Source organism: Gorilla gorilla, chromosome 4 (genome assembly GCF_029281585.2).
Source record: "Gorilla gorilla gorilla isolate KB3781 chromosome 4, NHGRI_mGorGor1-v2.1_pri, whole genome shotgun sequence".
Taxonomy (NCBI): Eukaryota; Metazoa; Chordata; class Mammalia; order Primates; family Hominidae; genus Gorilla; species Gorilla gorilla.
Genome location: NC_073228.2, coordinates 183,702,958 through 183,728,323, shown reverse-complemented (window position 1 = coordinate 183,728,323; position 25,366 = coordinate 183,702,958). Strand labels below are relative to the sequence as shown.

General features: G+C 44.7%; 2 protein-coding genes across 7 annotated transcripts in view; both read right to left on the bottom strand.

Annotated features, from left to right (window-relative positions):
- The window catches only part of MAML1 (mastermind like transcriptional coactivator 1), a 44,726-nt gene extending 28,672 nt beyond the window's left edge, over nucleotides 1–16,054 (bottom strand). Inside the window, exon 1 of the mRNA XM_004043165.5 lies at nucleotides 15,428–16,054. Coding sequence (XP_004043213.3) covers nucleotides 15,428–15,763 — 336 coding nt within the window. The 5' untranslated portion in view covers nucleotides 15,764–16,054. The remainder of the gene's footprint in view (nucleotides 1–15,427) is intronic.
- A 1,893-nt stretch (nucleotides 16,055–17,947) lies between these two features.
- CANX (calnexin) overlaps nucleotides 17,948–25,366 on the bottom strand; it is a 51,895-nt gene continuing 44,476 nt past the window's right edge. For all 6 annotated transcript variants that reach the window (XM_019026572.4, XM_063707074.1, XM_055386497.2 and 3 more), the window contains 4 exons: nucleotides 25,079–25,198; nucleotides 24,081–24,207; nucleotides 22,114–22,193; nucleotides 17,948–20,281 (listed from right to left, as the gene is read on the bottom strand). In XM_019026572.4, coding sequence (XP_018882117.1) covers nucleotides 20,228–20,281; nucleotides 22,114–22,193; nucleotides 24,081–24,207; nucleotides 25,079–25,198 — 381 coding nt within the window. In that variant the 3' untranslated portion in view covers nucleotides 17,948–20,227. The remainder of the gene's footprint in view (nucleotides 20,282–22,113; nucleotides 22,194–24,080; nucleotides 24,208–25,078; nucleotides 25,199–25,366) is intronic.

Genomic DNA, 25,366 nt, shown 5'->3' with positions numbered 1-25,366 from the left:
AAGACATTGTTCCAATTCTCTTTTTGCTTCCTATGCTGCTGCCATGAAGTCCAAAGACATTCTGATTCTTGATATGTGACCTGGTACCCTCCCATCCAGAAGCTTGTAAATCTTTTCTATCAACTCAGTGTTCAGAAATTCCATGCCTGGTGCAGGTCTATTTTCTTCCCTAGTGCTAGGCACAAGTACACAGTTTTAATCTGTTGGCTCATGTGCTTCTGTTATCAACTATTTTACAGGTCACTTCCCACCTTGTTTTCTCTCTTCCTGTAATTCCTATTATTCGGATGTTGGACCACTTAGACTGGTCCTTAAATTTTATTGATATGCCTTTATTAAACAACTCTTATAATATTGTTAGAACATTTTTAGGGCATGTGGTTTATAAAATCACAGTTTCTGTCTCACTTTTCAAAAACTGTGGTCAAAGGCACAGAACATAAAATTTACCATCTTAACTTTTTAAAGTATACAGTAGTCGGCTGGGTGCAGTGGCTTATGGCTGTAATCCCAGCACTTTGAGAGGCCAAGGTGGGTGGATCACTTGAGGTCAGGAGTTCGAGTCCAGCCTGGCCAACATGGCAAAATCCCATCTCTACTAAAAATACAAAATTAGCCAGGCGTGGTGGCAGGCACCTGTAGTCCCAGCTACTCAGGAGGCTGAGACACAAGGATCACTTGAATCCAGGAGGTAGAGGCTGCAGTGAGCCAAGATATCACCACTGCACTCCAGCCTGGGCGGCAGAGTGAGGCTCCATGTCAAAAAAATAAGTAAATAAAGTATGCAATAGTGTTAACCAAATGCACATTGTTGTGTAACTAGAACTTACTCATCTAGTTATATCCATGAACAACTCCCCTATCTCTTCCCCGAGCCCATGACAACTACCATTCTACTTTGTTTCTATGAGTTTATTTTAGACATCTCAAATAAGTAGAATCATGCAATATTTATTTTTTGTGACTGTCTTATTTCACTTAGCATAATGTCCTCAAAGATCATGTTGCAGCATATAACAGTATTTCCTTCCTTTTTTTTTTTTTTTTTTTTTTTTGAGACGGAGTCTCGCTGTCGCCCAGGCTGGAGTGCAGTGGCACAATCTCGGCTCACTGCAGGCTCCGCCTCCCGGGGTTCACGCCATTCTCCTGCCTCAGCCTCCCAAGTAGCTGGGACTACAGGTGCGCACCACCTCACCTGGCTAATTTTTTGTATTTTTAGTAGAGACGGGGTTTCACCGTGTTAGCCAAGATGGTCTCGATCTCCTGACCTCGTGATCCGCCCGCCTCGGCCTCCTGAAGTGCCGGGATTACAGGCATGAGCCACCGTGCCCGGCCTATTTCCTTCCTTTTTAAGGCTGAATAATATTCTGTTGTATGGATATGCCACATTTTCTTTATCCATTCATCTGTGATGGACATTTAGGTTGCTCCCTCCTAGTGTGATCAATGAAGCCCTAAACATGGGTGTGCAAATCAGGACCTACTGCCTTACCTCTACCAACTCCACTTCCAAACTGGTCCTAGCCCAAAGCCATACAGCTTCTGACTCTCACTTCAGAGCACCTTCTATAATACCATTAACACACATTCAACAGATGCTTGATGACTGCCAAATACAGCAGGTACAATGCCATACTCTTGGTCTTGCTCTTAAGTTGCTCATAGTCTAATACAGAACAGCAAAAACACACTAATTAAAAATGTGAAAGCCAGGTGCGTTGGCACACATCTGTAATCCCAGCTACTAGGGAGCTAAGCCCAGGAGTTGAAGGCTGTAGTGCACCATGATAGCATCTATGAATAGACACTGCACTCCAGGTTGGGAGACAGAGCAAGACTTCGTCTCTACCAAAAATAAAAATAAACCCAGCCTGAGACTCTGTTTCAGGGGTAGGCAGCTGGGAAATGACAAAGAAAGAAAGAAACAAGGTACCTCTTAACTGAAAGAATAGCAGGCATAATCAATAACCAATTTATAAGACTTGCTAAAGCCTTTTTGTTATACTTCTCACTGACAGTGAAGACTAATGACTAGATAAATCCTTTTGCAAGTCGCATGGTTTCTAATTCTTAGTTTTCAATGAAATTAAAAGACTAACCAAGTTGTCAACTGATAAGTTAATTTTTGATTATATGTAACTGTGATTTTTTGGCACACAATTCAGGTTTCAAAATATTGAGTAACATTGCTGGCTAGGTGTGGTGGCTCACGCCTGTAATCCCAGCACTTTGGGAGGCCGAGGTGGACCAATTACCTGAGGTCAGGAGTTCAAGACCAGCCTGACCAACATGGAGAAACCCTGTCTCTACTAAAAATACAAAATTAGCCGGGTGTGGTGGCGTATGCCTGTAATCCCAGCTACTCGGGAGGCTGAGGTGGGAGAATCGCTTGAACCCTGGGAGGCAGAGGTTGCGGTGAGCCAAGATCGCGCCACTGCACTCCAGCCTGGGCAACAAGAGCGAAACTGTCTCAAAAAAACAAAACATTGCTATAACTAAACTTATTCCCTTTTTTTTTGAGACGGAGTCTCGCTCTGTTGCCAGGCTGCAGTGCAGTGGCACAATCTCCGCTCACTGCAATCTCTGCCTCCCAGGTTCAAGCGATTCTCCTGCCTCAGCCTCCCAAGTTGCTGGGATTACAGGCGACAGCCACCACTCCCGGCTAATTTTTGCATTTTTAGTAGAGACGGGGTTTCGCCATGTGGGCCAGGTTAGTCTCGAACTCCTGACCTCAGGTGATCCGCACCTGCCTCGGCCTCCCAGAGTGCTGGGATTACAGGTGTGAGCCACCATGCCCAGCCGTTTTGTTTTTTTTTTTTTTGAGGCAGAGTTTTGCTCTGTCACCCAGGCTGGAATGGAATGGTGCTATCTCAGCTCATCGAAACTTCCACCTCCCCGGTTCAAGTGATTCTCCTGCCTCAGCCTCCCGAGTAGCTGGGATTACAGGCACATGCCACCACGCCCAGCTAATTTTTATTTTTTATTTTTTTGAGACGGAGTCGCGCTCTGTCGCTCAGGCTGGAGTGCAGTGGCATGATCTCGGCTCACTCCAAGCTCCGCCTCCCGGGTTCATGCCATTCTCCTGCCTCAGCCTCCCGAGTACCTGGGACTACAGACACCCGCCACCACGCCTGGCTAATTTTTTGTATTTTTAGTAGAGACGGGGTTTCACCGTGTTAGCCAGGATGGTCTCGATCTCCTGACCTCGTGATCTGCCCGCCTCGGCCTCCCAAAGTGCTGGGATTACGGGTGTGAGCCACTGCGCCTGACCACGCCCGGCTAATTTTTATATTTTTAGTAGAGACGGGGTTTCTCCATGTTGGCCAGGCTGGTCTTGAACTGCTGACCTCAGGTGATCCGCCCGCCTCTGCCTCCCAAAGTGCTGGGATTACAGGCGTGAGCCACCGCGCCCAGCCATTATTACTTTCCTTTATAGTTTATTTATGTGAGCAAGAATTTCTGGGACTTAAATTTACAAAAACGAAAACAAGAACTGAACTGAGAACTCTTACTTTGGCTACAAGTAACTCCATAATGACATGAATAAATCAAGGCAGGTAAGGGAGCCCTATCTCATTAGGGAGGGCATTTCTAATAAACTTGTACATTTTTACATAATAATTACTTATAAAAATTTATAATGCGGCCGGGCGCGGTGGCTCACGCCTGTAATCCCAGCACTTTGGGACGCCAAGGCAGGCGGATCACGAGGTCAGGAGATCGAGACCATCCTGGCTAACACGGTGAAACCCCATCTCTACTAAAAATACAAAAACAAAATTAGCTGGGCATGGTGGCGGGAGCCTGTAGTCCCAGCTACAAGGGAGGCTGAGGCAGGAGAATGGCGTGAACATGGGAGGCGAAGCTTGCAGTGAGCCGAGACTGTGCCACTGCACTCCAGCCTGGGCAACAGAGCGAGACTCAGTCTCAAGAAAAAAAAAAAAAAAATTTATAATGCATGCGTTGTTTTGTACTAAATTACTATAACTCAACTTGTTGAAATAAGAAATAGATGTAACAGAATCTTATAAATGCTACATCTATTATTTTGCATGAATCAACTTGAAAGAGAGCAAAAGCAGCTGGGCGCGGTGGATTACCTGAGGTCAGGAGTTCAAGACCAGCTTAGCCAATATGGTGAAACCTCGTCTCTACTAAAAATAAAAAAATTAGCCAGGCATGGTAGCTACTCGGGAGGCTGAGGCAGAACTGCTTGAACCTGGGAGGCAGAGGTTGCAGTGAGCCGAGATCGTGCCACCACATTCCAGTCTGGGAGACAGAGTGAGACTCCGTCTAAAAAAAAAAAAAAATCCTGCCAAAAGGATCCAGCTTAATGGTGAAAGTAAATTTAAAATTTTTATTTTGGCCGGGTGTGGTGGCTCACGCCTGTAATCCCAGCACTTTAGGAGGCCGAGGCAGGTGGATCATGAGGTCAGGAGGTTCAAGACCAACCTGGCCAACATTGTGAAACCCCATCTCTACTAAAAATACAAAAATTAAGACAGGCATGGTGGCAGGTGCCTGTAATCCCAGCTACTCCGGAAGCTGAGGCAGGAGAACTGCTTAAACCCGGGGGAGTGGAGGTTGCGGTGAGCCAAGACCATGCCACTGCACTCCAGCCTGGGCAACAGAGCAAGACTCCGTCTTGAAGAAAAAAAAAAATTAATTTTTTATACCTCTTTTTGTTGCAAAGAAATGTGCTAGAATGATAAATAAAAGGCTTCCAAACATATATTACGTTAAAATAAAACATATTATGTGGGCTAAGTGTAAAAAGAATGCAAGTTCCAGGAGAAAAAGGAATTTAAAATTTCTGTTAAAGCATTCTTTCAACAGTTGATGAAAGAGAGCATATCGCTAAGATATTCGGATTCCACTGGCTACATTTTAAAAACTGATGTAACCATTTTATTTTTAAATGTTAATATTTATAATTCTCTGGAAGTTATATCCCCTGCAACTATAAATAGCACTTTTTTGCCCCTTCTTTTAAGAGTTGATTCAAATTAAATATATGTAGCATTTATAAGACTGTTACCTAAATGTATTATTTCATATATTTAATTTAATAAAACTGGATTATGGTAACTTAGTTTACAATTGATAAACAAAAAAATGCATTATAAGTTTTCGTAAGCTTAAAAACTTAAGATGAAAAGTGCTAGGTGTCAACTTAAAAATGTGTGAGCGGGGGCCAGGCATAGTGGCTCACGTCTGTAATCCCACCACTTTGAGAGGCTGAGGCGGGTGGATCGCAAGGTTAGGAGATCGAGGCCATCCTGGCTAACAAGGTGAAACTCCGTCTCTACTAAAAATACAAAAAAAAAATTAGCCAGGCGTGGTGGTGGGCGCCTGTAGTCCCAGCTACTTGGGAGGCTGAGGCAGAAGAATGGCGTGAACCTGGGAGGTGGAGCTTGCAGTGAGCTGAGATCACACCACTGCCCTCCAGCCTGGGAGACAGAGCGAGACTCTCTTAAAAAAAAAAAAAAAAAAAAAAGCATGGGGTGGGGGGTCGGGCATGGTGGCTCACGCCTGTAATCCCAGCACTTTGGGAGGCCGAGGCAAGCGGATCACCTGAGGCCGGGAGTTGGAGACCAGCCTGACCAACATGGAGAAACCCCATCTCTACTAAAAATACAAAATTAGCCTGGCATGGTGGTGCCTGCCTGTAATCCCAGCTACCCGGGAGGCTGAGGCAGGGGAATCACTTGAACCCGGGAGGTGGAGGTTGCAGTGAGCCAAGATGGTGCCATTGCACTCCAGCCTGGGCAACAGGAGTGAAACTCTGTCTCAAAAAAAAAAAAAAAAAAAAAAGTGTGAAGGGGTTCACAGTATTTCAACATTATTTTGTCCAAACACCCAGTCTCAAATATAAGGCTTTTCATGACCTAACTCACCTTCTTGCCTTTAAGTCCCAAATTCAAAGAACTACTAGTGCTTTTGCTTAGTGCCCTAAAGGAAATCAAAGTCCTATTAAATGCCACTTGATAAGAACTCATATCTTCATGCATAGCCGCATATTAAAGATTTGAAATGTTCTTTCTTTTTAGACGGAATCTTGCTCTGTCACCTGGGCTGGAGTGCAGTGGCACAATTTCAGCTCACTGCAACCTCCGCCTTCTGGATTCAAGTGATTCTCCTGCCTCCTGCCTCAGCCTCCCAAGTACCCGGGATTAGAGGTGTGTGCCGTCAAGCCCAGCTAATTTATTTTTATTTTTTTAGTAGGGACAGGGTTTCACCATGTTGGCCAGGCTGGTCTCGAACTCCTGATTTCAAATGATCCACCCACCTCAGCCTCCCAAAATGCTGGGATTACCGGTGTGAGACACTGAATGTGGCAAAAATGTTGTTTTTGTTTTTTTTTTTTTTTTATTTTGAGATGGAATCTCACTCTGTTGCCTGGGCTGGAGTGCAGTGTCACGATCTCGGCTCACTGCAACCTCCGGTGCCCAGGTTCTAGGGATTCCCCTGCCTCAGCCTCCTGAGTAGCTGGGATTACAGGCACGTACCACCACGTCCGGCTAATTTTTGTATTTTTAGTAGAGACGAGGTTTCACCATATTGGCCAGACTGGTCTCAAACTCCTGACCTCAGATGATCCGCCCGCCTTGGCCTCCCAAAGTGCTGGGATTACAGGCATGAGCCACCGTGCCTGGCCAAAAATGTTCTTAATAAAGCAAATTAAATTTGTTGGCCAGGTGCGGTGGCTCATGCCTGTAATCCCGGCACTTTGGGAGACTGAGGCGGGTGGATCACCTGAGGTCAGGAGTTCGAGACCAATCTGGCAAACATGGTGAAACCCCGTCTCTACTAAAAATACAAAAAATTAGCCTCAGCTACTTGGGAGGCTGAGGTGGGAAAATTGCTTGAACCCAGGAGGTGGAGGTTGCAGTGAGCCGAGATCACCCACTGCACTCCAGCCTGGTGACAGACGGAAACTCTGTCTCAAAAAATAAATCAATAAAATAAATTTAAAAAATAAAATAAATTTGTTTAGCCAATATGTGCAGATGCTTAGAGGGAAAAAAGAATTGTTTAGCCCAGTGTTCCTCAAATGTGTTCCACTGTAACTTTCAACAGCCCATGAAATTAGTGTTCCATGGAACACCTCTGGGGAAAGCATCTGGCTAAAGCTTAAGATCCACCTTAAAAGTAAATTCTTTTTTTTTTTTGAGACAGTCTCGCTCTGCCACCCAGGCTGTAGTACAATGTCACAATCTCAGCTCACGACAACCTTGACCTCCTGGGTTCAAGTGATTATCCTGCCTCAGCCTCCTGAGTAACTGGGATTACAGGTGTACGCTACCGCGCCCGGCTAATTTTTGTATTTTTTACTAGAGACGGGGTTTCACCATTTTGGCCAGGCTGCTCTTGAACTCCTGACCTCAAGTGATCCACCCACCTCAGCCTCTCAAAGTGCTGGGATTACAGGCGTGAGCCACCACGCCTGGCCAAGAGTCAATTCTTTAAAGCCTTCCAAACTTCACCAAAAAGGCATCCCCCTTCCTCAATATTCTCACAGGCTTTAGCCCTGAACTCGGCTTTGCAATGACCTGTGTATCATCTGCTCCCACTTAGGCTCCGCGATACAGGTTCACCATCTACCACGATTCCTGGCTCCAGCAGGACTTCAATGTTGGTTGAAAGAACCACCAACTGAACGCTGGGAATTGTGGAAAAGGAGTGGAAAATTCCCAGGTTTTTACTCTGGATGACTGGGTTAGGGAAAATACTTAGAAGGAACATATGATTTGGTAGGAAAAAGGGAAAGTCCATTTTGGATATGTGGGAAATATATCCTGGAAAGATGAAAATGTCCAGCAGACAGCTGGAAATGTGGATTTGAAATCTGGAAGACAGATCTGGACTGGGGATTTGGAGAGTATTATTACAGGTGACAAATGAAGCTATGAAAGAATCAATAACATTACCCAGGGGGGAAAAAAGAGTGAAAATGGTCAGGGATATAGTTGCCTAGAGAACACTAATATTTTTAAAGTGCAAAGAAAGTTTCTCAAGCCATAAAACTAGGAATTTCCCTTGAATACTCCCCTCTCTTGCCCCCAAAACAAAGCCATCTAGTCCAGCAACCCAGTCCTGTCACCTCTGCCCTCAGGAACTGTCCAAAACCCATCTCCTCTTCTCCATCTCCACTGCTACCACCAGCCCCAGCCCTGGCATCTAGAGAGCTACAGAAGCTTTATATGCATCCACTCCTATCCACACCAACCCCAGGCATCCTCCACCTAGCACCAGAACCATCTTCAAAAACTTAAAGATCGGCCGCGCACAGTGGCTCACACCTGTAATCCCAGCACTTTAGGAGGCCGAGATGGGCGGATCACGAGGTCAGGAGATAGAGACCATCCTGGCTAACACGGTGAAACCCATCTCTACTAAAAAAAAAAATACAAAAAAATTAGCCGGGCGTGGTGGCGGGTGCCTGTAGTCCCAGCTACTTGGGAGGCTGAGGCAGGAGAATGGCGTGAACCTGGGAGGCGGAGCTTGTAGTGAGCTGAGATTGCGCCACTGCACTCCAGACTGGTCAGCAGAGTAAAAAAACCTAAGTTGGATCATATCATGTTTCTGCTCCCTATCCTGCTACTGCTTCCTACTGCACTTGATCTGGTCCTAGGTGCCACGCTGCTCCAGACACACTGGCCTGCTTTCTGTTCTTCATGCCAGCTCAGAAGGGTCCTAACTCAGACACTTGGTACTGGTGGTTCTCTCTAACTGGAATGTTCTAAGACTTTCAGCTGACTGACAGCCTCTCAATCATCAAGCTCAAATCAAGGCATCTTAAGCTACTACTATCATTTAGTATCACATTACTCTGCTTTTAATTTTTGCTTAGCACTTATTATAACAAAATTAACAAAAATATTGATGTCCTCTTTCTCCATGACAGCAGAATTTTAATTTGTCCTATTCGCTACTATATACAGTAGTTCCCTTGGTATCCATGGGGAATTGGTTCTAAGACCCCTGCCCAGCCCCGCCAGGATACCAAAATCCAAGGATGCTCAAGTCCCTTATATAAAATGGCCTAGTATTTGCAGTAATATATACACATCTTCCAGTATACTTTAAATCACCTCTAGATTACTTACAATACTTCGTATGATAGAAATGCTATGTAAATGTTGTCATATTTTTATTTTTTAGTTTATTTATTTTTGAGGCAGGGTTTGGATGTCACCCAGGGGCTAAGGTGCAGTGGCGCAATCATAGCTCGCTGCAGCCTTTACCTCCCAGTCCCACACAATCCTCCTACCTCGGTCGCCCGAGGAGCTGAGAACACAGGTGCATGCCACCATGCCTTTATAGAGATGACATCTCACTATGCTGCTCAGGCTGGTCTTGAACTCCTGGGCTCAAGAAATCCACCAGCTTTGGCCTCCTGAAGTGCTGGAATTACAGGTGTGAGCCACTATACCCAGCTATTTTTATTTTTCTATTCTATTCTATTCCGTTCCATTCTGTTCTATTCTATTCTATTCTATTTGAGAGATGGAGTCTTGTTATATTGCTAAGCCTGGTCTAAAACTCCTGAGCTCAAGCTATCCTCCCACCGCAGCCTCCCAAAAGTTCTGAGATTACAGGCATGAGCCACCATGCTGAGCTGCATTTTATAATTTGTGTTAATTGTTGTACTGTTATTTTTTTACTTTTTTTTCCAAAAAATATTTTCTATCTACAGTTGGTTGAATCCGCAGATGCAGAATGCGCAGATACGGAGGGCTGATTGTACTCTGGCCTACAGCAGGTGCTCAAATATTTGCTGCATGAATTAATAAGGGAAAATAGTAAGGAGACTGAGAAAAAAAGTCAGAAAGCTGAAAAGGAAATCAGAAGAGAGGAGAAGCTAAGAAAAGGAAGAAGTCACAAAGAATGATGACTAAGATGCCAATGAGGCTGGGTGTGGTGGCTCACGCCTGTAGTCCCAGCTACTGAGGAGGCTGTGGTGGGAGGATCACTTGAGCCTGGGAGGTTGAGGCTGTAGTGAGCCATAATGGTGCCACTGCACTCCAGCCTAGGCAACACAGTGAGACCCTGTCTCCAAAAAAAAAAAAAAAAAAAAAAAGATGCCAATGAATTTGGCAAGTCCATCCTTGGTGTCCTTTATGGAGGCAACTTCAGAGTAATACAAGAGGTAGAAGGCATATTACCATAGGCTAATGAGTAAATGAGAAGTTCAGGTGGGAAGGGCAAAGGGAAGGAAGAATATGGAATACTATCTTGACAGTGAGAAAACACAGGACTCGTCAGTGTGGAGAATATTTGTTCATAATTTCAAGCTGAAGGGAAAGACTCAGTTGGGAAGGGAGATACTGAAGACAAAAAAGGAAAGAGGGTTCTAGACAAGGTCTCAGGCATTACAGGAAGAAATGAGATCCTAAAGCCACACTGATCATCTTTTTAAAAAAACTAATGTCCCACATGATTACAGTACAGTATCTGTTTTATATTCAGAAATATCTACTTCCTGGAAATAATTTGTTATTTCATAATTCTTACAAGAGTTTGGTCTACAAAATTAACAGCTTTCTTAACTCTTAAAAGGTACACATGGGGTGGTTTGGCAGCAGAGAGCTATGAGGTGTGCAGCATACTCTCAGGTGGTTCAGAGAATAAAAGTCTGAGAGAGAGAGAAAGAGGCAGAGAGTGGGAGAGAGAGAATGTGCAAATGATAACAAATGGGGCACAACAGTGACAACAGGTAAATCTAGGTAACCAGATGTTCTTTGTACCAAACTTAGAGCTTTTCTCTAAGTTTGACATTATTTACAAATAAAAGGTTAAAAAAGAGAGAAAGAAACTTCACACACCTAAAACTAAGTAAGAAAAGCAACTTCCGGCCAGGCAAGGTGGCTCACACCCATCTCTACAAAAAACTTTAAAACCTAGACGGGCGCGGTGGTGCACACCTGTAGTCCCAGTTACTCAGGAGGCTGAGGTGGGAGGACCCCTGGAGCCCAGGAGTTCAAGGCTGCAGTGCCCCACGATTGCGCCACTGGGTGATAGAGCCAGACCCTGTTTCAAGAAAAAAGGAAAAGAAATGAAAACCTAATAGACTCATTCCTTGAAAATTAGAATAGAGAAAAAGCCTGAAACAGTGTTTCTGATTCATCTCTAACAGACTAAGCAGATAGTGGCTAAGACTTCGCTGTGGTGGGATATCCTAAGAAAACAATAATCTGAAGTGAAGTAAACTCTAGCAGTTAATCTGATCCCTTCTCAGTCATACAAATGGGTTGCTGGTGAAGTGACTATGAAATGACTGCCAAACAGTATATAGTTCACTTGGGAAAAACTTAAGAACTTATAATATTCCTTAAGTAAGAAATATTAATGAGATCAAATACATGGAGTTGTCAAAAATAACAATGACTAAGAGGTACCTTCTTTCCATCTCTTTGTGCAAAGCTGTTTTCTCCAAGCCAAAATCGTACATACTCAAGGACTCTCTTCCCCCCTGAATTGAAGGAGCCACTGTTTTCTTAATGATACTTATCTTCTGTTCCGATGACCCCATTCCAAGGCCAAAGAGCTCAGCTAGACTAACTTGGAGTCCAAATGCAAAGCGTCCCTCTTCCTAGCAGAGACACAGAAAAGCACATCCACCGTAGAGTTTAAACTCAAGAAATCCATAGGTCAAGGTTTAATGTGATAAAAAGACATCACCTTAACATGGCACATCTGATTAAGCTCTGATCAAAAGGAATGACTGACAAATTAGATTCAAATTCTAACACACTCAGAATTAATTTCTCTTCAAACAGCATGCCCAGTTTCCCCCACTGACTCAGGACTAAAAAAAAATCATACAGGGTCTAAATTCTTAGAACAACTTTAAACAAAAATTGAATCATTACTAATATACCTTTTTTTTTTTTTATTTGAGACGGAGTCTCCCTCTGTTGCCCAGGCTGGAGTGCAGTGGTACGATCTCAGCTCACTGTAACCTCCGTCTCCCAGGTTCCAGCGATTCTCCTCCCTCAGCCTCCCGTGTAGCTGGGACCACAGGCGCAAGCCACATGCCCAGCTAATTTTTGTATTTTTAGTAGAGACGGGGTTTCACCACGTTAGCCAGGCTGGTCTCGAACTCCTGACCTCAGGCGATCCACCCACCTCTGCCTCCCAAAGTGCTGGGATTACAGGAGTGAACCACTGCGCCCGGCCCCCCAATATACTTTCTAGGGAGGATTCAAGGCAACTATTTGTGTATTAAACTATGATTTTTATGAGCTTTCATTATTTACTTCAATTGCAATGACCACGAACTACTCTTAAAAGTCCTTCCTTACACAGGCCAAGCGTGGTGGCTCATGCCTGTAATCCCAGCACTTTGGGAGGCCAGTGCGGGAGGATCACGAGGTCAGGAGATCGAGACCATCCTGGCCAACACGGTGAAACCCCGTCTCTACTAAAATACAAAAAATTAGGGGAGCGTGGTGGCACAAGCCTGTAGTCCCAGCTACTTGGGGGGCTGAGGCAGGGGAATTGCTTGAACCTGGCAGGTGGAGGTTGCAGTGAGCCAAGATGGCACCATTGCACTCCAGCCTGGCGACAAAGCAAAACTCCCTAAAAAAAAATAACAAAAGTCCCTCCTTACAAGAGTTGTTACTATGAGCCATGAAAGGTGGCTCATGAAGTTACATCGACTTGCTTTTTGAAGTTAGTGTATAGGAGGAGAGATTACTGAGTAAAGCACTACCAAGTTTCTATCAATAACTCAACAAACAGGCACTTAAGATGCACCTCAGATGTGTACTACCCAAGTGTGAGCCCTCCCTGCCTCCAAGAGCTGACAGTCTAGTTGAAAAGATGCGACCTAAAGTAACAAGTGACCATGTGCTAAAAATAAATAGCATAGGCCGGGCGCGGTGGCTCACGCCTGTAATCCCAGCACTTTGGGAGGCCAAGGTGGGTGGATCACGAGGTCAGGGGTTCGAGACCAGCCTGCCCAACAAGGAGAAACCCTGCCTCTACTAAAAATACAAAAATAAGCCAAGCGTGGTGGTGTGCGCCTGTAATCCCAGCTACTCAGGAAGCTGAGGCAGGAGAATCGCTTGAACCGGGGAGGCAGAGGTTGCAGTGAGCAGAGATCATGCCACTACACTCCAGCCTGGGTGACAGGGTGAGACTCTGTCTCAAAAAAAAAAAAAAAATAGGCCAGGTGCAGTGGCTCACACCTGTAATCCCAGCACTGTGGGAGGCCGAGGTGGGTGGATTATCTGAGGTCACGAGTTCGAGACCAGCCTGGCCAACATGGTGAAACCCCATCTCTACTAAAAATACAAAAATTATTAGCTGGGTATGGTGGTCAGCACCTGTAATCCCAGCTAGTAGGGAGGCTGAGGCAGGAGAATCACTTGAACCCGGGAGGCGGAGATTGCTGTGACCCAAGATCGCGCCATTGCACTCCAGCCTGGGCAACAGGGCAAGACTCCGTCTCAAAATAAATAAATAAATAAAATAAATAGCATAGATAATATGTTTCCTAAATGTTTTGACAAAGGAGATTCTTACTGCTGTGGGTTAGGGTGGTCAGGAACTAGCTTTAAGGCAGAAGAAAGAGATAAGCTGGGACTGGCAGGGTGGCAGGCTTCTGAAAGGGATGGAGGAGGGTCCCACAGGCTGCCTTTAAATTTATGAAATACTGTATTTTCTTTTATTTATTTATTTATTTATTTATTATCATTATACTTTAAGTTTTAGGGTACATGTGTACAATGTGCAGGTTAGTTACATATGTATACATATGCCATGCTGGTGCGCTGCACCCACTAACTTGTCATCTAGCATTAGGTATATCTCCCAATGCTATCCCTTCCCCCGAAATACTGTATTTTCATGTCCACACTCATTTCTTTTTATTCTTAAAAGAACCCTGGGGTGGCATGGTGCGGTGGCTCATGCCTATAATCTCAGCACTTTCAGAGGCCAAGTTGGAAGAAGGGATCACTTGAGCCCAGGAGTTCAAGACCAGCCTAGGCAATATAGTGAGACCCCATCTCTAACAGAAAAAAAACTTTTTTTATTTAGCCAGGCATGGTGGTGTGCAGCTGTGGTTGATCCCAGTTACTCAGGAGGCTGAGGTGGGAGGATTGAGGAGTCTTGAGCCAGGAAGGTTGAGGCTGCAGTGAGATATGACTGTGCCTCTGCACTCCAGCCTGGGCGACAGAGTGAGGGGAGGGCGGGGAAAAAAACACGGGGAGATAATAAGCCCAACATGCCCCTAGTTTACAGATGAGAAAAGTGAAGATGAGAAGGCTTGACCAGTTGATACAATAAGCAATGAAATCTGAGTGGTTTTTTTCCTTCTAACCCAGCAATCGAGGCTAGTGTGGAAGAGAATGAGAAAAATAATTCAACCAGAGCAGAGGACCTGTGAGGGACATTAAAAGATAGGTTAGTTCAGACTGGTCCCAAACGCCAAACTAAAGACTTTGAACTTCATCCTTTCAAGCAAGAGAAGGATTTCTAGCATTTCGAGAATAAGGGAGATAGAAACTAAATGCCTACAGACTGGTTAGTTAGCTAGGAACAGGCACTGCAATAGCCCAGGTGAGAGATAATAAAGGTATGAATTTAAAAATACACATAACAAATTAGATTTTAACATTGGTTTTAAACTAAAATCCCCAAGAAAACCACTGAAAAACCTTGTCTCTTTTGTAAATCTGTTTCAGGAAGAAAAACCTCTAACCAACAAATTTCAGGAACATTTACTGAGAGCCCAAAGGGAGTAATAATTGACCAACAATCTAACATCACCAGAGATTTTAAACAGGCCTGATAAATTAAAACTAAAATTGTCAACAATATTGCAGGAATCTCAAGTTCACAAAGTTCAGGCTACCTAAACAAGGAATACTTATATGCAACTCATTGAACATTTTACTAAGTTTTCCAAAGATTTCTTGATTTTCCATTCAGAGGAGTTTCAGTTGGTCAACCAAAGGCCGACTTATTTCCACATGAAAGCCCTGATCCTGCTTACAGCACAGGATCTTGTAAAGGGCAAGGACCCAATAAACATTTGCAGAATAAATGAGGCCAGGCCTACGGTGCAGGAACTCCCTCCATCACAGGCGACTCGAATGCTAGTCTATTTCGAATAAAGATCTCAACATCCCGGAATCAAGTCTGGAAGAAAAACCCTCCGGTTAGCGTTCGCCAGCCTTCCCAGGTCGGGCCTCCTGCAAGGCCCTCAAGGCGCTGTTTTCCCAAAGTAACGCCACCGTGCCACTTCCCGAAGATGACAACCTCTCAGCTCCCTGCCATGTTACCCTCTCTCCAGCCAGATCCAGGAGTCGCGGACGCCTGGGGAAGTCTCCCAGCGGCCCGATCCGCGTCAGAGGAAGCGTTTTCGGGAGAGGGGGCTGCCGCCACGACAAGCGCCTTCCCGCGCCCTACTCACCGTGGCCGGGCGGCCGTGCTCGGGGCCGTCAGCGGCGTCCAGGCGCGGGGCCGCGGTGGCGGGCGCCGGGGCCGGGGCGGCGGGCGCCGGGGCCGTGGCGGCGGGCGGCTGCCTGTGCTTGCCGGCGCGCTTGGCCTTGGCCTGGATGCAGCGCTGGTGCAGGGCGAAGGTGTGTTGGCGCTCCAGCTCCAGGCGCTCGGGCGACACGGCCTCGTAGCGGGCCTCGCAGGTGCTGTGGTGGCGCCGGCACAGCTCGATGCGCCGGCGAAGGCGCTCCATGACCGCGCTGTGCCGCGGCAGCGCGAACTCCGCCATGGGGCAGGTGGGCAGCACCATGGGCCGCGGGCTGCACGGGCCGGGCCCGGGGCCGGGCCTCTCGGGGCCGGCTGGCACTGCGGGCTTCGCTCCCTGCGGCTACCCCTGTCCGCCTCACGGCCGCGCCATGCCCCCGAGGGCAGCGGAGCGGCCTCGCGCGCGGCGGCGGGTTTTCCTCCTGCCCCGCTCGGCCCGACCCCCAGCCGGCGCTTGCTGCCTACCTCAAGCCTCGGCCTGTCCCCACCGCCCCGGCCCCATTGTTTTCCGCGATACCGCCGCAGCCGCCATCTTAAAATTGTTTTCAGGCCTCTCGGAAGAAGGCGGGGCCTCGGTAAGAGACCTTGTGCGTCACGACTGATGAGCAGGGGCCCTGGCCAATCAGAGAAGGAAGAACCGGCCGCCCGAGGGCGTGGGGACGAGCACGCAAGAGGCGCGCTCGGGCGCCAGAGCGGTATTTAAAAGGAATTCTCAAGCGAAGGGCGGAGGGAAGCCCCTGGGCGGGCCTTAGTCCCGGGGGCGGAGCTAGGCGTGACTGACAGGAGCCCGTCCAAGAGGCGGCTATTGGTTTCCTGCACAGCACCCGCTGAAGGCAGGCCCTTCCGGCTACCCCGAGAAAAGGGGAATCTGGCACGCAAGTGCGGCGCAGCTGGCCAGTCCCTGTCGCCCGCCTGGCAGTACAGAGACCTTTTTTTAAAATTATTTTTTAAATTTCGACTTTGATAAACTCTAAGTAGCCACGCTATTTTAATGTCAGCCGTTTTACTTTGACCTTATTCCTTGTATCCGGCCCCATAATTGGTCAGAATCGTCTACTGAGCTGGTAGTTTCCTCTTGCAACATCCCGAATCACTGGTAGTTTCCACCTATTTGTAAAAGCCCGAGCAAGTTTCAAAAGTGCAGTATTACTAACTACTTAAAAAAAAAGTCCAGAAGATGTGAGCAAAAGCATGCAAGAGTGCAGCTCCATTAGAGGGAACTGGAAATGCAAAGGACGACGTTTCACCACAACCACCGCCTTCCAGGTTCAAGCGATTCTCCTGCCTCAGCCTCTCGAGTAGCTGGGATTACAGGCATGCGCCACCACGCGCGGCTAATTTTGTATTTTTAGTAGAGACGGGGTTTCTCCATGTCGGTCAGGCTGGTCTCCCACTTCCGACCTCAGGTGATCCGCCCACCTCGGCCTTCCAAAGTACTGCGATTACAGGCGTGAGCCGCCGCGCCGGGCCAAAAACAGTCCTTTAGGTAAAACTGAGTTACTCAACAAAACCAAACCAAGACAAATTATGCCCCATTATTAAAACTAATAGGCAAAGGGGAGTAGAGGGACTGGAGCAATGAAACAGTGTTAGTACTAAAACTAGATAGTGTGATGCCAAAGGATATCAGGAACTCTAGATATGGGCACCCTAATTGCTAAAAGGTTAAGCAGGAGGTGGCAGGAGGCTGCACATTGAGATACACCATCAGTAGTTCAAACATTTGTTACTCTAGCTTTTTACTAGGGCTCATGAGGTTTTATTTTAAAATCAAGAGAAAACAACAATCAAATATGTCTTCATACAAACGCAGCAGAAAAATACAAATCCTAATGTTTTAAATGGAGAAAGTGGGCCACCAAGGCAAAAGTGCCATTAATGCAGTCCTGCTTTTTTTTTTTTTAGCATTCAAACAGAAATTTTACACCAGAACTAAACTATTTCTTAATAGAAAAAATAGTAACTAGGAGCACTACATTCTATATACATACTTTTCTTTAGTATGTAATCTAAAAATTTAATAGCACATAGAAAACTGGGCTAACTTTCAAAAATACCCCTGAAGTATTTAAGTATATGTAAAATAATGGAGTCTGATTCTGAACAAATAATTTTCTAATAAAAATTTCAGTGGTTCCCCTAAGTCTTAAAGAATATTATCTACAAATTATCAGTAGCATTCCCTCCTTTTCTGAGCTGCTGTCCACACTATTATACAACAGAAACTACTGCACCGCAATCACGTGGGCAGGAAGAGGCAAGGGCTAGACAGAAAAGACTGCATCAAACTCACGTGGTGAGATAAAAGTCATTATTTCACTGTCCATAATAGTTTCTGCCTAGTAGTGAACTCTCACATAGTGGCCAATTATACGAAGATGAACCCACTAATTGAACATAGTCACACACACACACTGAAGGTTACTATGAAGAAATTCAGTCAAAAGCAGACACTTAACACAGGGCTTTAATGTAACACCATTTAGTAACATGACAAATTGAAAAGTGAGGAGTACTTTGTGGATAAGAAAATGGAGGAACACATCTGATGGAGAGTGGGCATTTGACAACAATGGAGCAGGTAACCAGCATGTAAAATCAAAATATAAGTGTCTTTTTAAGAGCTGAAAGCTGCTGCTGGTCATTCATTAATGTGTCAGACATTTCATCAGGATGCTGGACCTTCAAAATAACTGAAAAAAGAACCAAGAAAAGGCGTTTTTGTTTTCAACAAACTTTACTAAATAACCCTGGAAAGGCAATGAACGATCTGACAATTTAAGCTCTAATGATTTAAAGCTCAGCTAGAAGAAAGTGAGGCATGACATATACTGTCAACGGAGGGTGAAGGAGGCAGATTTCTGGAAATGCAATGATCCCACACATTTGCTTCAAGGAGAAACCTGCAGACATATTTTCAGGTCTTGCTAAGTAACAACTGTTTATTTGTAATCAATACATTTGGGAAAGTCTGCTATGTAGCTAAGGTCACTGTGACCACAGAACAACAGATGAAAAGGAAAAAGCACTGAACAGCAAGAAAAATACATCCCATCCTCAAAAGAATTTAAGTGAACCAGTTTAAAAAGAAAAAAAATAGATACAGCCTTCATCTTTTACAAATATATTTCCTTCCCAATATCTTCCCAATATAAACACTGTGGAGTGTTTATATATTCAGTGCAAGAAACAGTATCATCGGTACATGTGAAAGCCTCTAAAGAACAACTGAAGCTAAAATAACATCTAACTCTGAATACGTTTCAGTGTAGAGTAATAACAACATTATTACACTATAGTGGTGTGGGAGAGGCTCTGATAGCACCCATCTGCATTCCGCATGAAAAAACAAACCTAAGATCACTTTTTTAAAAATTCTACAAGCCACGTTAAAAAAAAAATTTGAACAGGACTGCTTTATTGTGTAATTTATGACACAACTGTTACATGAATTGCAAATGAAGGCTTAAAATATTTAGCAACTACAAAAAAAATCAGATAACTCATGCTTCATGTCACTCCTCCCACAAATACTTCTAGTCTGTTCAACTGCAGTCAATTCTGTATTGGCTTGCCTGTGAATTAGACTTCTAAAGTCTTTACACAGAGTAAAAGAAATGGATAAAAATCAAAATATTTTTCTGTACTTTGTATCAATGTATTCTATTCTGTACTTTGACCCTGGAAAGGTATGGGTCTGCTTAAAAGAAAGAAGAAACATACACGTAATCACAATAAAGCTTAACATTATGCAGGGCTTATAATCATTTTCAGCAACGGACTGCAAGCTGCACTGTGAAGAAAATGCATAGCAGAGGAGAAAGCTGGGGATTTGAGGAAATAGGTAAGGAAAACAGTGTCAACACACAGTGGAAGAAGTGATGAAGACATCTATTCCGGAGCTCACGTGCCATGCCCTGCTAGCGTTCCTTAACAAGCCACCTGCTCCAGAAGGCCACAGCCTGACCCTCCCAAGTGGAGTATGAATGCCCAAGTGCCACATGAAGCCACCTCCTCCACTATCTGCAAAGCTGTCTGGGAACTGAGCTACAGAACACACGCACTTTCTGGTCTAACAAACATCAAGTGAAAGAATTTTTTCTTATATATCTATTTTTAATGCAACTTAAATGCAACTTTTATATGAATTTGGGCTTCTATTCAGTCCCTCTCCTCAATTTCCTTAGGAGGAACTGAATAATGGAAGCAAACAAAACAAGATTATAACCACAAATGACTGCACTTTAAACGTGATTATCAATTTTGAGGGACAGAGATGTGAATGTTTTACAATACCAAACTTTAAAAAAAATCTATTATAAAAACTGCAACTCATCTCCCTAACATTTTTAAATGGTGGTATTATGTTTGCACAAACAGATTAATACATTAAATTAAGCCAAGATCTTAAAGACTGGCAAAGTTCTATCATTCTATTTTAAAAACAAAGATGTTAAAAAAAAAAAAGTTAGTTTGCTTCATGTTACATTTCACAACCATTATGTTAAATGTTTTCTTTTCTACAGAAACAGGGTCCTTTATATCACAACTGCAAGTATTTACTGCTAGATGTTTAAAGTTACACAGACTAGTGTTCAACTGGAGCCTGCTGATGGTGATGTCTTGAAGTTTTCTGAATGTCAACCTAAGGTGTGCCAGGTCCTCTCCTAGGACCACTCTTGCAGGGGAGGAGGGAGAAGAAATCACAGATCAAGCTCTTAAGATTGTTTCACTCTCTTCGTGGCTTTCTGTTTCTTGGTGATCTGTTCAAAATTTCATCCTCCTATTGATGGAAAAGAAAAGAAATTCATTATAATTAGCACATTTAAAAAATAATAAAAGTTCACCATATTTTCAAGATCAGCCAGGCTGAGGGTAACTTATTTGAGGAAAAAAATGAGGAAAATGATTAGAAGAAAATGCACCAAGAAGAATGGTTGTCTCAGAGGTGGTGGAATTATGCCTACTCTAATTCAGTTTAGTCTTTATTGTTTTCTATAAACATACACTTTTCTCAATCTAACCCATAAACATTTTCTTAAAAAAGGATCAGACACTGTGATTTCTTAATCTTGCTTAATCCCAAACAATCTACTGGCCTATGGCACACTAGCCCCATTCTGAGGATAAGAAACCAAGGATTCATGAAGATGGAAGGCTATCCAAGTAGACTGACTCCAAGGCTGCTGCTCTGTACTCTATCACAAGTTGCTAAGATTGTAAATTACCCTATGAAAATATTCCCTTTTTTTAAATGCACCAGCAACTTTTTAACGTGTGAGGGAGTTTGGGGGAAACATGGTCCCTACTGTTAAGAATTGCATTCTAGTTAAGACAGAACATATCCATGGAAAATATACAAAAGATACAGATAGCAATGACCTTTATTAATAGGAAGGCAGAGTTGTAGCTGAAAGTAAAACCTGAGTAGAGCTTTCCAGGAGAGACCAGATTTAGACACAGAGGTGCTGGGTAAAGGACTTTAGTAAGCAATGGTACAGACAATGACTGTTCCCTTTCTCTCATACTCTATATATCCAATCTACCACAAAACCAAGATCCAGATCCCCAACTAGTTCTCATAGCCTCTGTTCCTCTCCTGTCACCCTTTGTGGGGCCACCGTATCTTTCCTAGATGATTACAGGGACCTCCTAACTGGTCGCCCTGATTCTCCCTGGTATATAGGAAACACGGCAGACACAGTCATCATCCTGTGACACCTGTGTCCAGTAGCCTGTGATGGCTGCCCGCTTCACTAGGAGGGAAAGCCAAGTCCACACAACAGCCTGTCTAACCTGGAGCCTTCTCCATCCTTCTTTTCTCCACTCTCTCTGTCCACTCACCATACTGGCCTTGTAGACAACCACTTTAGGCCTCAATACTGGCTGTTCTCTGTGCCTGGAATGCTCTTCCCACTTACATCCCCATGGAAAAGTTCTCTACCTCTTTCAAGTGTTTGGTTCAATGTCATCTTTCGAGTAAGGTTTTAACATGGTGACCCGCCTACCTCTAGCACTTTTAGTATCTTTTCCTGTTTTAATTATTAATCGTTTCTCACTTCCTAATATGCTGTGTTGTTTACTTCCTTAAAATGTTTACTGCTCATTGCCTGTTTCCCCCAAGTAGAATTTAAGCTCCCTAAAGGCAGAGTATCTTTGTCTGTCTTACTCACTGACAATGCCTGGCACAAAATGGGCACTCGACAAATGTCAGTTAAATGAATGAATGAACGCATCTATGGACAATGGGGACAAAAAGTTTAGAACACAGTGATTTGTATAAGAAATACTTTTCAGGGCACAGTGAAGAGAGACAAATAGATTGTTAATGACCCGCAGTTTCCTTCTTAGCAAGCATTTTATTTTCCCCCTATAACCTTCTGCTTATTTCAGAAAATGATTTTCAGCTAAAAAGATACTTCTGAGATTAATATGTAGCTTAAAATTATCAAACAAAACACTGACCTGTATCACAAAGAATCCCACTTCAACAAAATTGGCTTTAACAGAATTTTTACTGCCATAAGCCACTGTAAACTACCCTATTAAAATATTCCCTTTACATAAATGTAGCTTCAACTTGGAAAAACAAAATGTGTGACCCCTTTCCTTTACCTCTGCTTTAGGTTTTCTGTCTTCCTCCTCTTGACTGACAGTGCCACCATCTTCTTCAGCATCACTTTTCTGTTTCTCTTCTAAGACAGAAGTTAAACAACTGAGCAAAACCTTATTATTTTTGGTGATTATACATTAGCATTAGAACACATCTCTAGATCTACAATTTTTTTTTTTTTTTTTGGAGACAGAGTCTTGCTCTGTCACCCAGGCTGGAGTGCAGTGGCGCGATCTCGGCTCACTGCAAACTCCGCCTCCCGGGTTCACGCCATTCTCCTGCCTCAGTGTTCCGAAAAGCTGGGACTACAGGCGCCCGCCACCACGCCCAGCTAACTTTTTGTATTTTTAGTAGAGACGGGGTTTCACCGTGTTAGCCAGGATGGTCTCGATCTCCTGACCTCATGATCTCCTCGTCTTGGCCTCCCAAAGTGCTGGGATTACAGGCGTGAGCCACCGCGCCCGGCCACTATTTTTTTTGAGATCGACTTTGCTTGTCACCCAGGTTGGAGTGCAATGGCGTGATCTCGGCTCACTGCAACCTCTGCCTCCAGGTTCACGTGGTTCTCCTACCTCAGCCTCCGGAGTAGCCGGGATTACAGGTGCCCACCACCACGCCTGGCTAATTTTTGTATTTTTAGTGAAACGGGGTTTCACCATGTTGGCGAGGCTGATCTCGAACTCCTGACCTCAGGTGATCCACCCACCTTGGCCTCCCAAAGTGCTGGGATTATGGCGTGAGCCACCTTGTTCGGCCAACAATTTTTTTTTTTTTTTTTTTGAGACAGTCTCGCTCTGTCGCCAGGCTGGAGTGCAGTGGTGCAATCTCGGCTCACTGCAACCTCTGCCTTCCGGGTTCAAGTGATTCTCCTGCTTCAGCCTCCCGAATAGGTGGGACTACAGGCGCCCGCCACCATGCCTGGCTTTTTTATTTTAAGTAGAGACGGGGCTTCACTGTGTTGGCCAGGATGGTCTTGATCTCTTGACCTCGTGATCCACCCACCTTGGCCTCCCAAAGTGCTGGGATTACAGGCGTGAGCCACCATGCCTGGCCAACAATTTTTTTTTTTTTTTTGAGACAGAGTCTTGCTCTGTCACCCAGGCTGGAGTGCAGTGGCTCAATCTCGGCTCACTGTAAGCTCTGCCTTCCCAGGTTCACGCCATTCTCCTGCCTCAGCCTCCTGAGTAGCTGGGAGTACAGGCACCTGCCACCATGCCCGGCTAATTTTTGTATTTTTAGTAGAGATGGGGTTTCACCATGTTAGCCAGGATGGTCTCGACCTCCTGACCTCGTGATCTGCCTGCTTCGGCCCCCTAAAGTGCTGGAATTACAGGCGTGAGCCATCGCACCTGGCCAACAATTTTTTTTTTTAAGAGACAGGATCTCGCTGGGTCTGGTGGCTCACGCCTGTAATCCCAACACTTTGGGAGGCCCAGGTGGGAGAATCGCTCGAATCCGGGAGGCAAAGGCTGCAAGACTGCAGTGAACCGAGATCACACCACTGCACTCCAGCCTGGGCAACAGGGCCAGACCATATCAAATAAATAAATAAACAAACAAACAAACAAACAGCTGAGCATGGTAGCGCATGCCTGTGGTCCCAGCTACTTGGCGGGGTGCTGAGGTAGGAGGATCACTTGAGCCTATAAGGTCAAGGCTGCAGTGAACTGTGATTGTGCCACTGCACTCCAACCTGAGTGACAGAGTGGGACCTTGTCTTAAAAAATAAAAAAGAGAGAGACAGGATCTCACTCTGTTGCTCAGCTGGAGTGCAGTGGCACTATCCTGGCTGACTACAGCCTTAAACTCCTGGGCTCAAGCGATTTTCCTGCTTCAACCTCCCAAAGTGCTAGGATTACAGGCTTGAGCCACCACGCCTGGCTAAAAACAATCCTTAACTTGACTGTAAAGGTTTAACAACATCGTAGGGTCTTGGCTTAAAGCAGATTTTCTGGACTCTATTTCTTACCAAGTTTCTCTTCTCCTTCCTCCTCCTCATCTCCCTTGTCCTTTTCCTCTTCCTTCTCTTCTTCCTCTTCCTTCACATCCGGTTGAGGTGCATCAGTTTTCTTATACTCCATAGCACTGGTCTGTTTCTGAAATGTTCCCCAAAGTACAATTTTGTTTACATGTTCATGTATTATGTTATATAATTCCTGAATGCCTACAGGCAAAGTTCTGTTCCAGGCTGTATACAGGGATAGATATACAGAAACGAATAGGATGTAATTCCTACCCTGAAGAACGTGTATGTACGTGTGTGCATGCACATGCGCTTGTGTGTTTCAAGGTAGAACAATAAAAACAAAAGGGCCAGGCAGGAAAATACAGGTCAAAAAAGTCAAGGTGACTGACGCACCGATACACAGAATAGTGGCAGAGGCTGAGGCTGGAAAAGGAACTTGGGATCCAGTTACAAAGTGCTATGAATGCCAGATGAAGCATAATCCTCATTTAGTAGAAGTAGAGTCCAAAATAAGACTTTCTTTTTTTATGATAGCATGCAAAAAAGGCTAAACAAGAAAAACTAACAATAAGGCTGTGGTACCCCAACATACTGTTTTGAGACTGGGGAAGGTGAAGGCAGAATGGATAATGAGGAATCAAAGACTGAATTACAAAGAATAGAAATAGCTATGCCAGCAGGCAAAGCTGATTATTGCCCAAGTGGCTAGTTTTGTATCTGAGTTTATTGTTTTTTTTAGAAAGTTGCTGCCGAACACTATGGAGAGTAACAGATTAGGATAAATAATAATAGCAACCAAGGGGCTATAAATCCTGCTCCCATCTGGGCACAATAAATGGCCACTGAGGAACAGTAAGTAAGGTTTCTGAAGTCAACACCAAACATGGCTCGGTCATTACTGAGCCACTACAAAGAAAACCTCAGGCAACATATCTTAGTTATTTTTAATAATCACTAGAGTGATGTCTCTAAAATTGATTCTAAAAAAAAAAACTTCCTACCTTTCCAGAACAGCAGAAGAGGATAACCAGGAACACAGGAAGGGCTACAGTTAGAATATAGACTACCCACAGCCACGGGCGCTCTTCAGCTGCCTCGATCATCTGCCCCACAACGCCTGGCTGAAAAACAAGGCAGGACTGATTGAAAGTTCCGGCTTTTGACACCAAACATAGGCCGTGCTATTTTTCTGCAGTTCAGTTATGGCATGGCACTACGCAGGACCTTCTTTTTCAGAGAAAATGCTCATAAAATGTAAAAAAGAAATTAGAGAAAGCCTCCATCCTCTT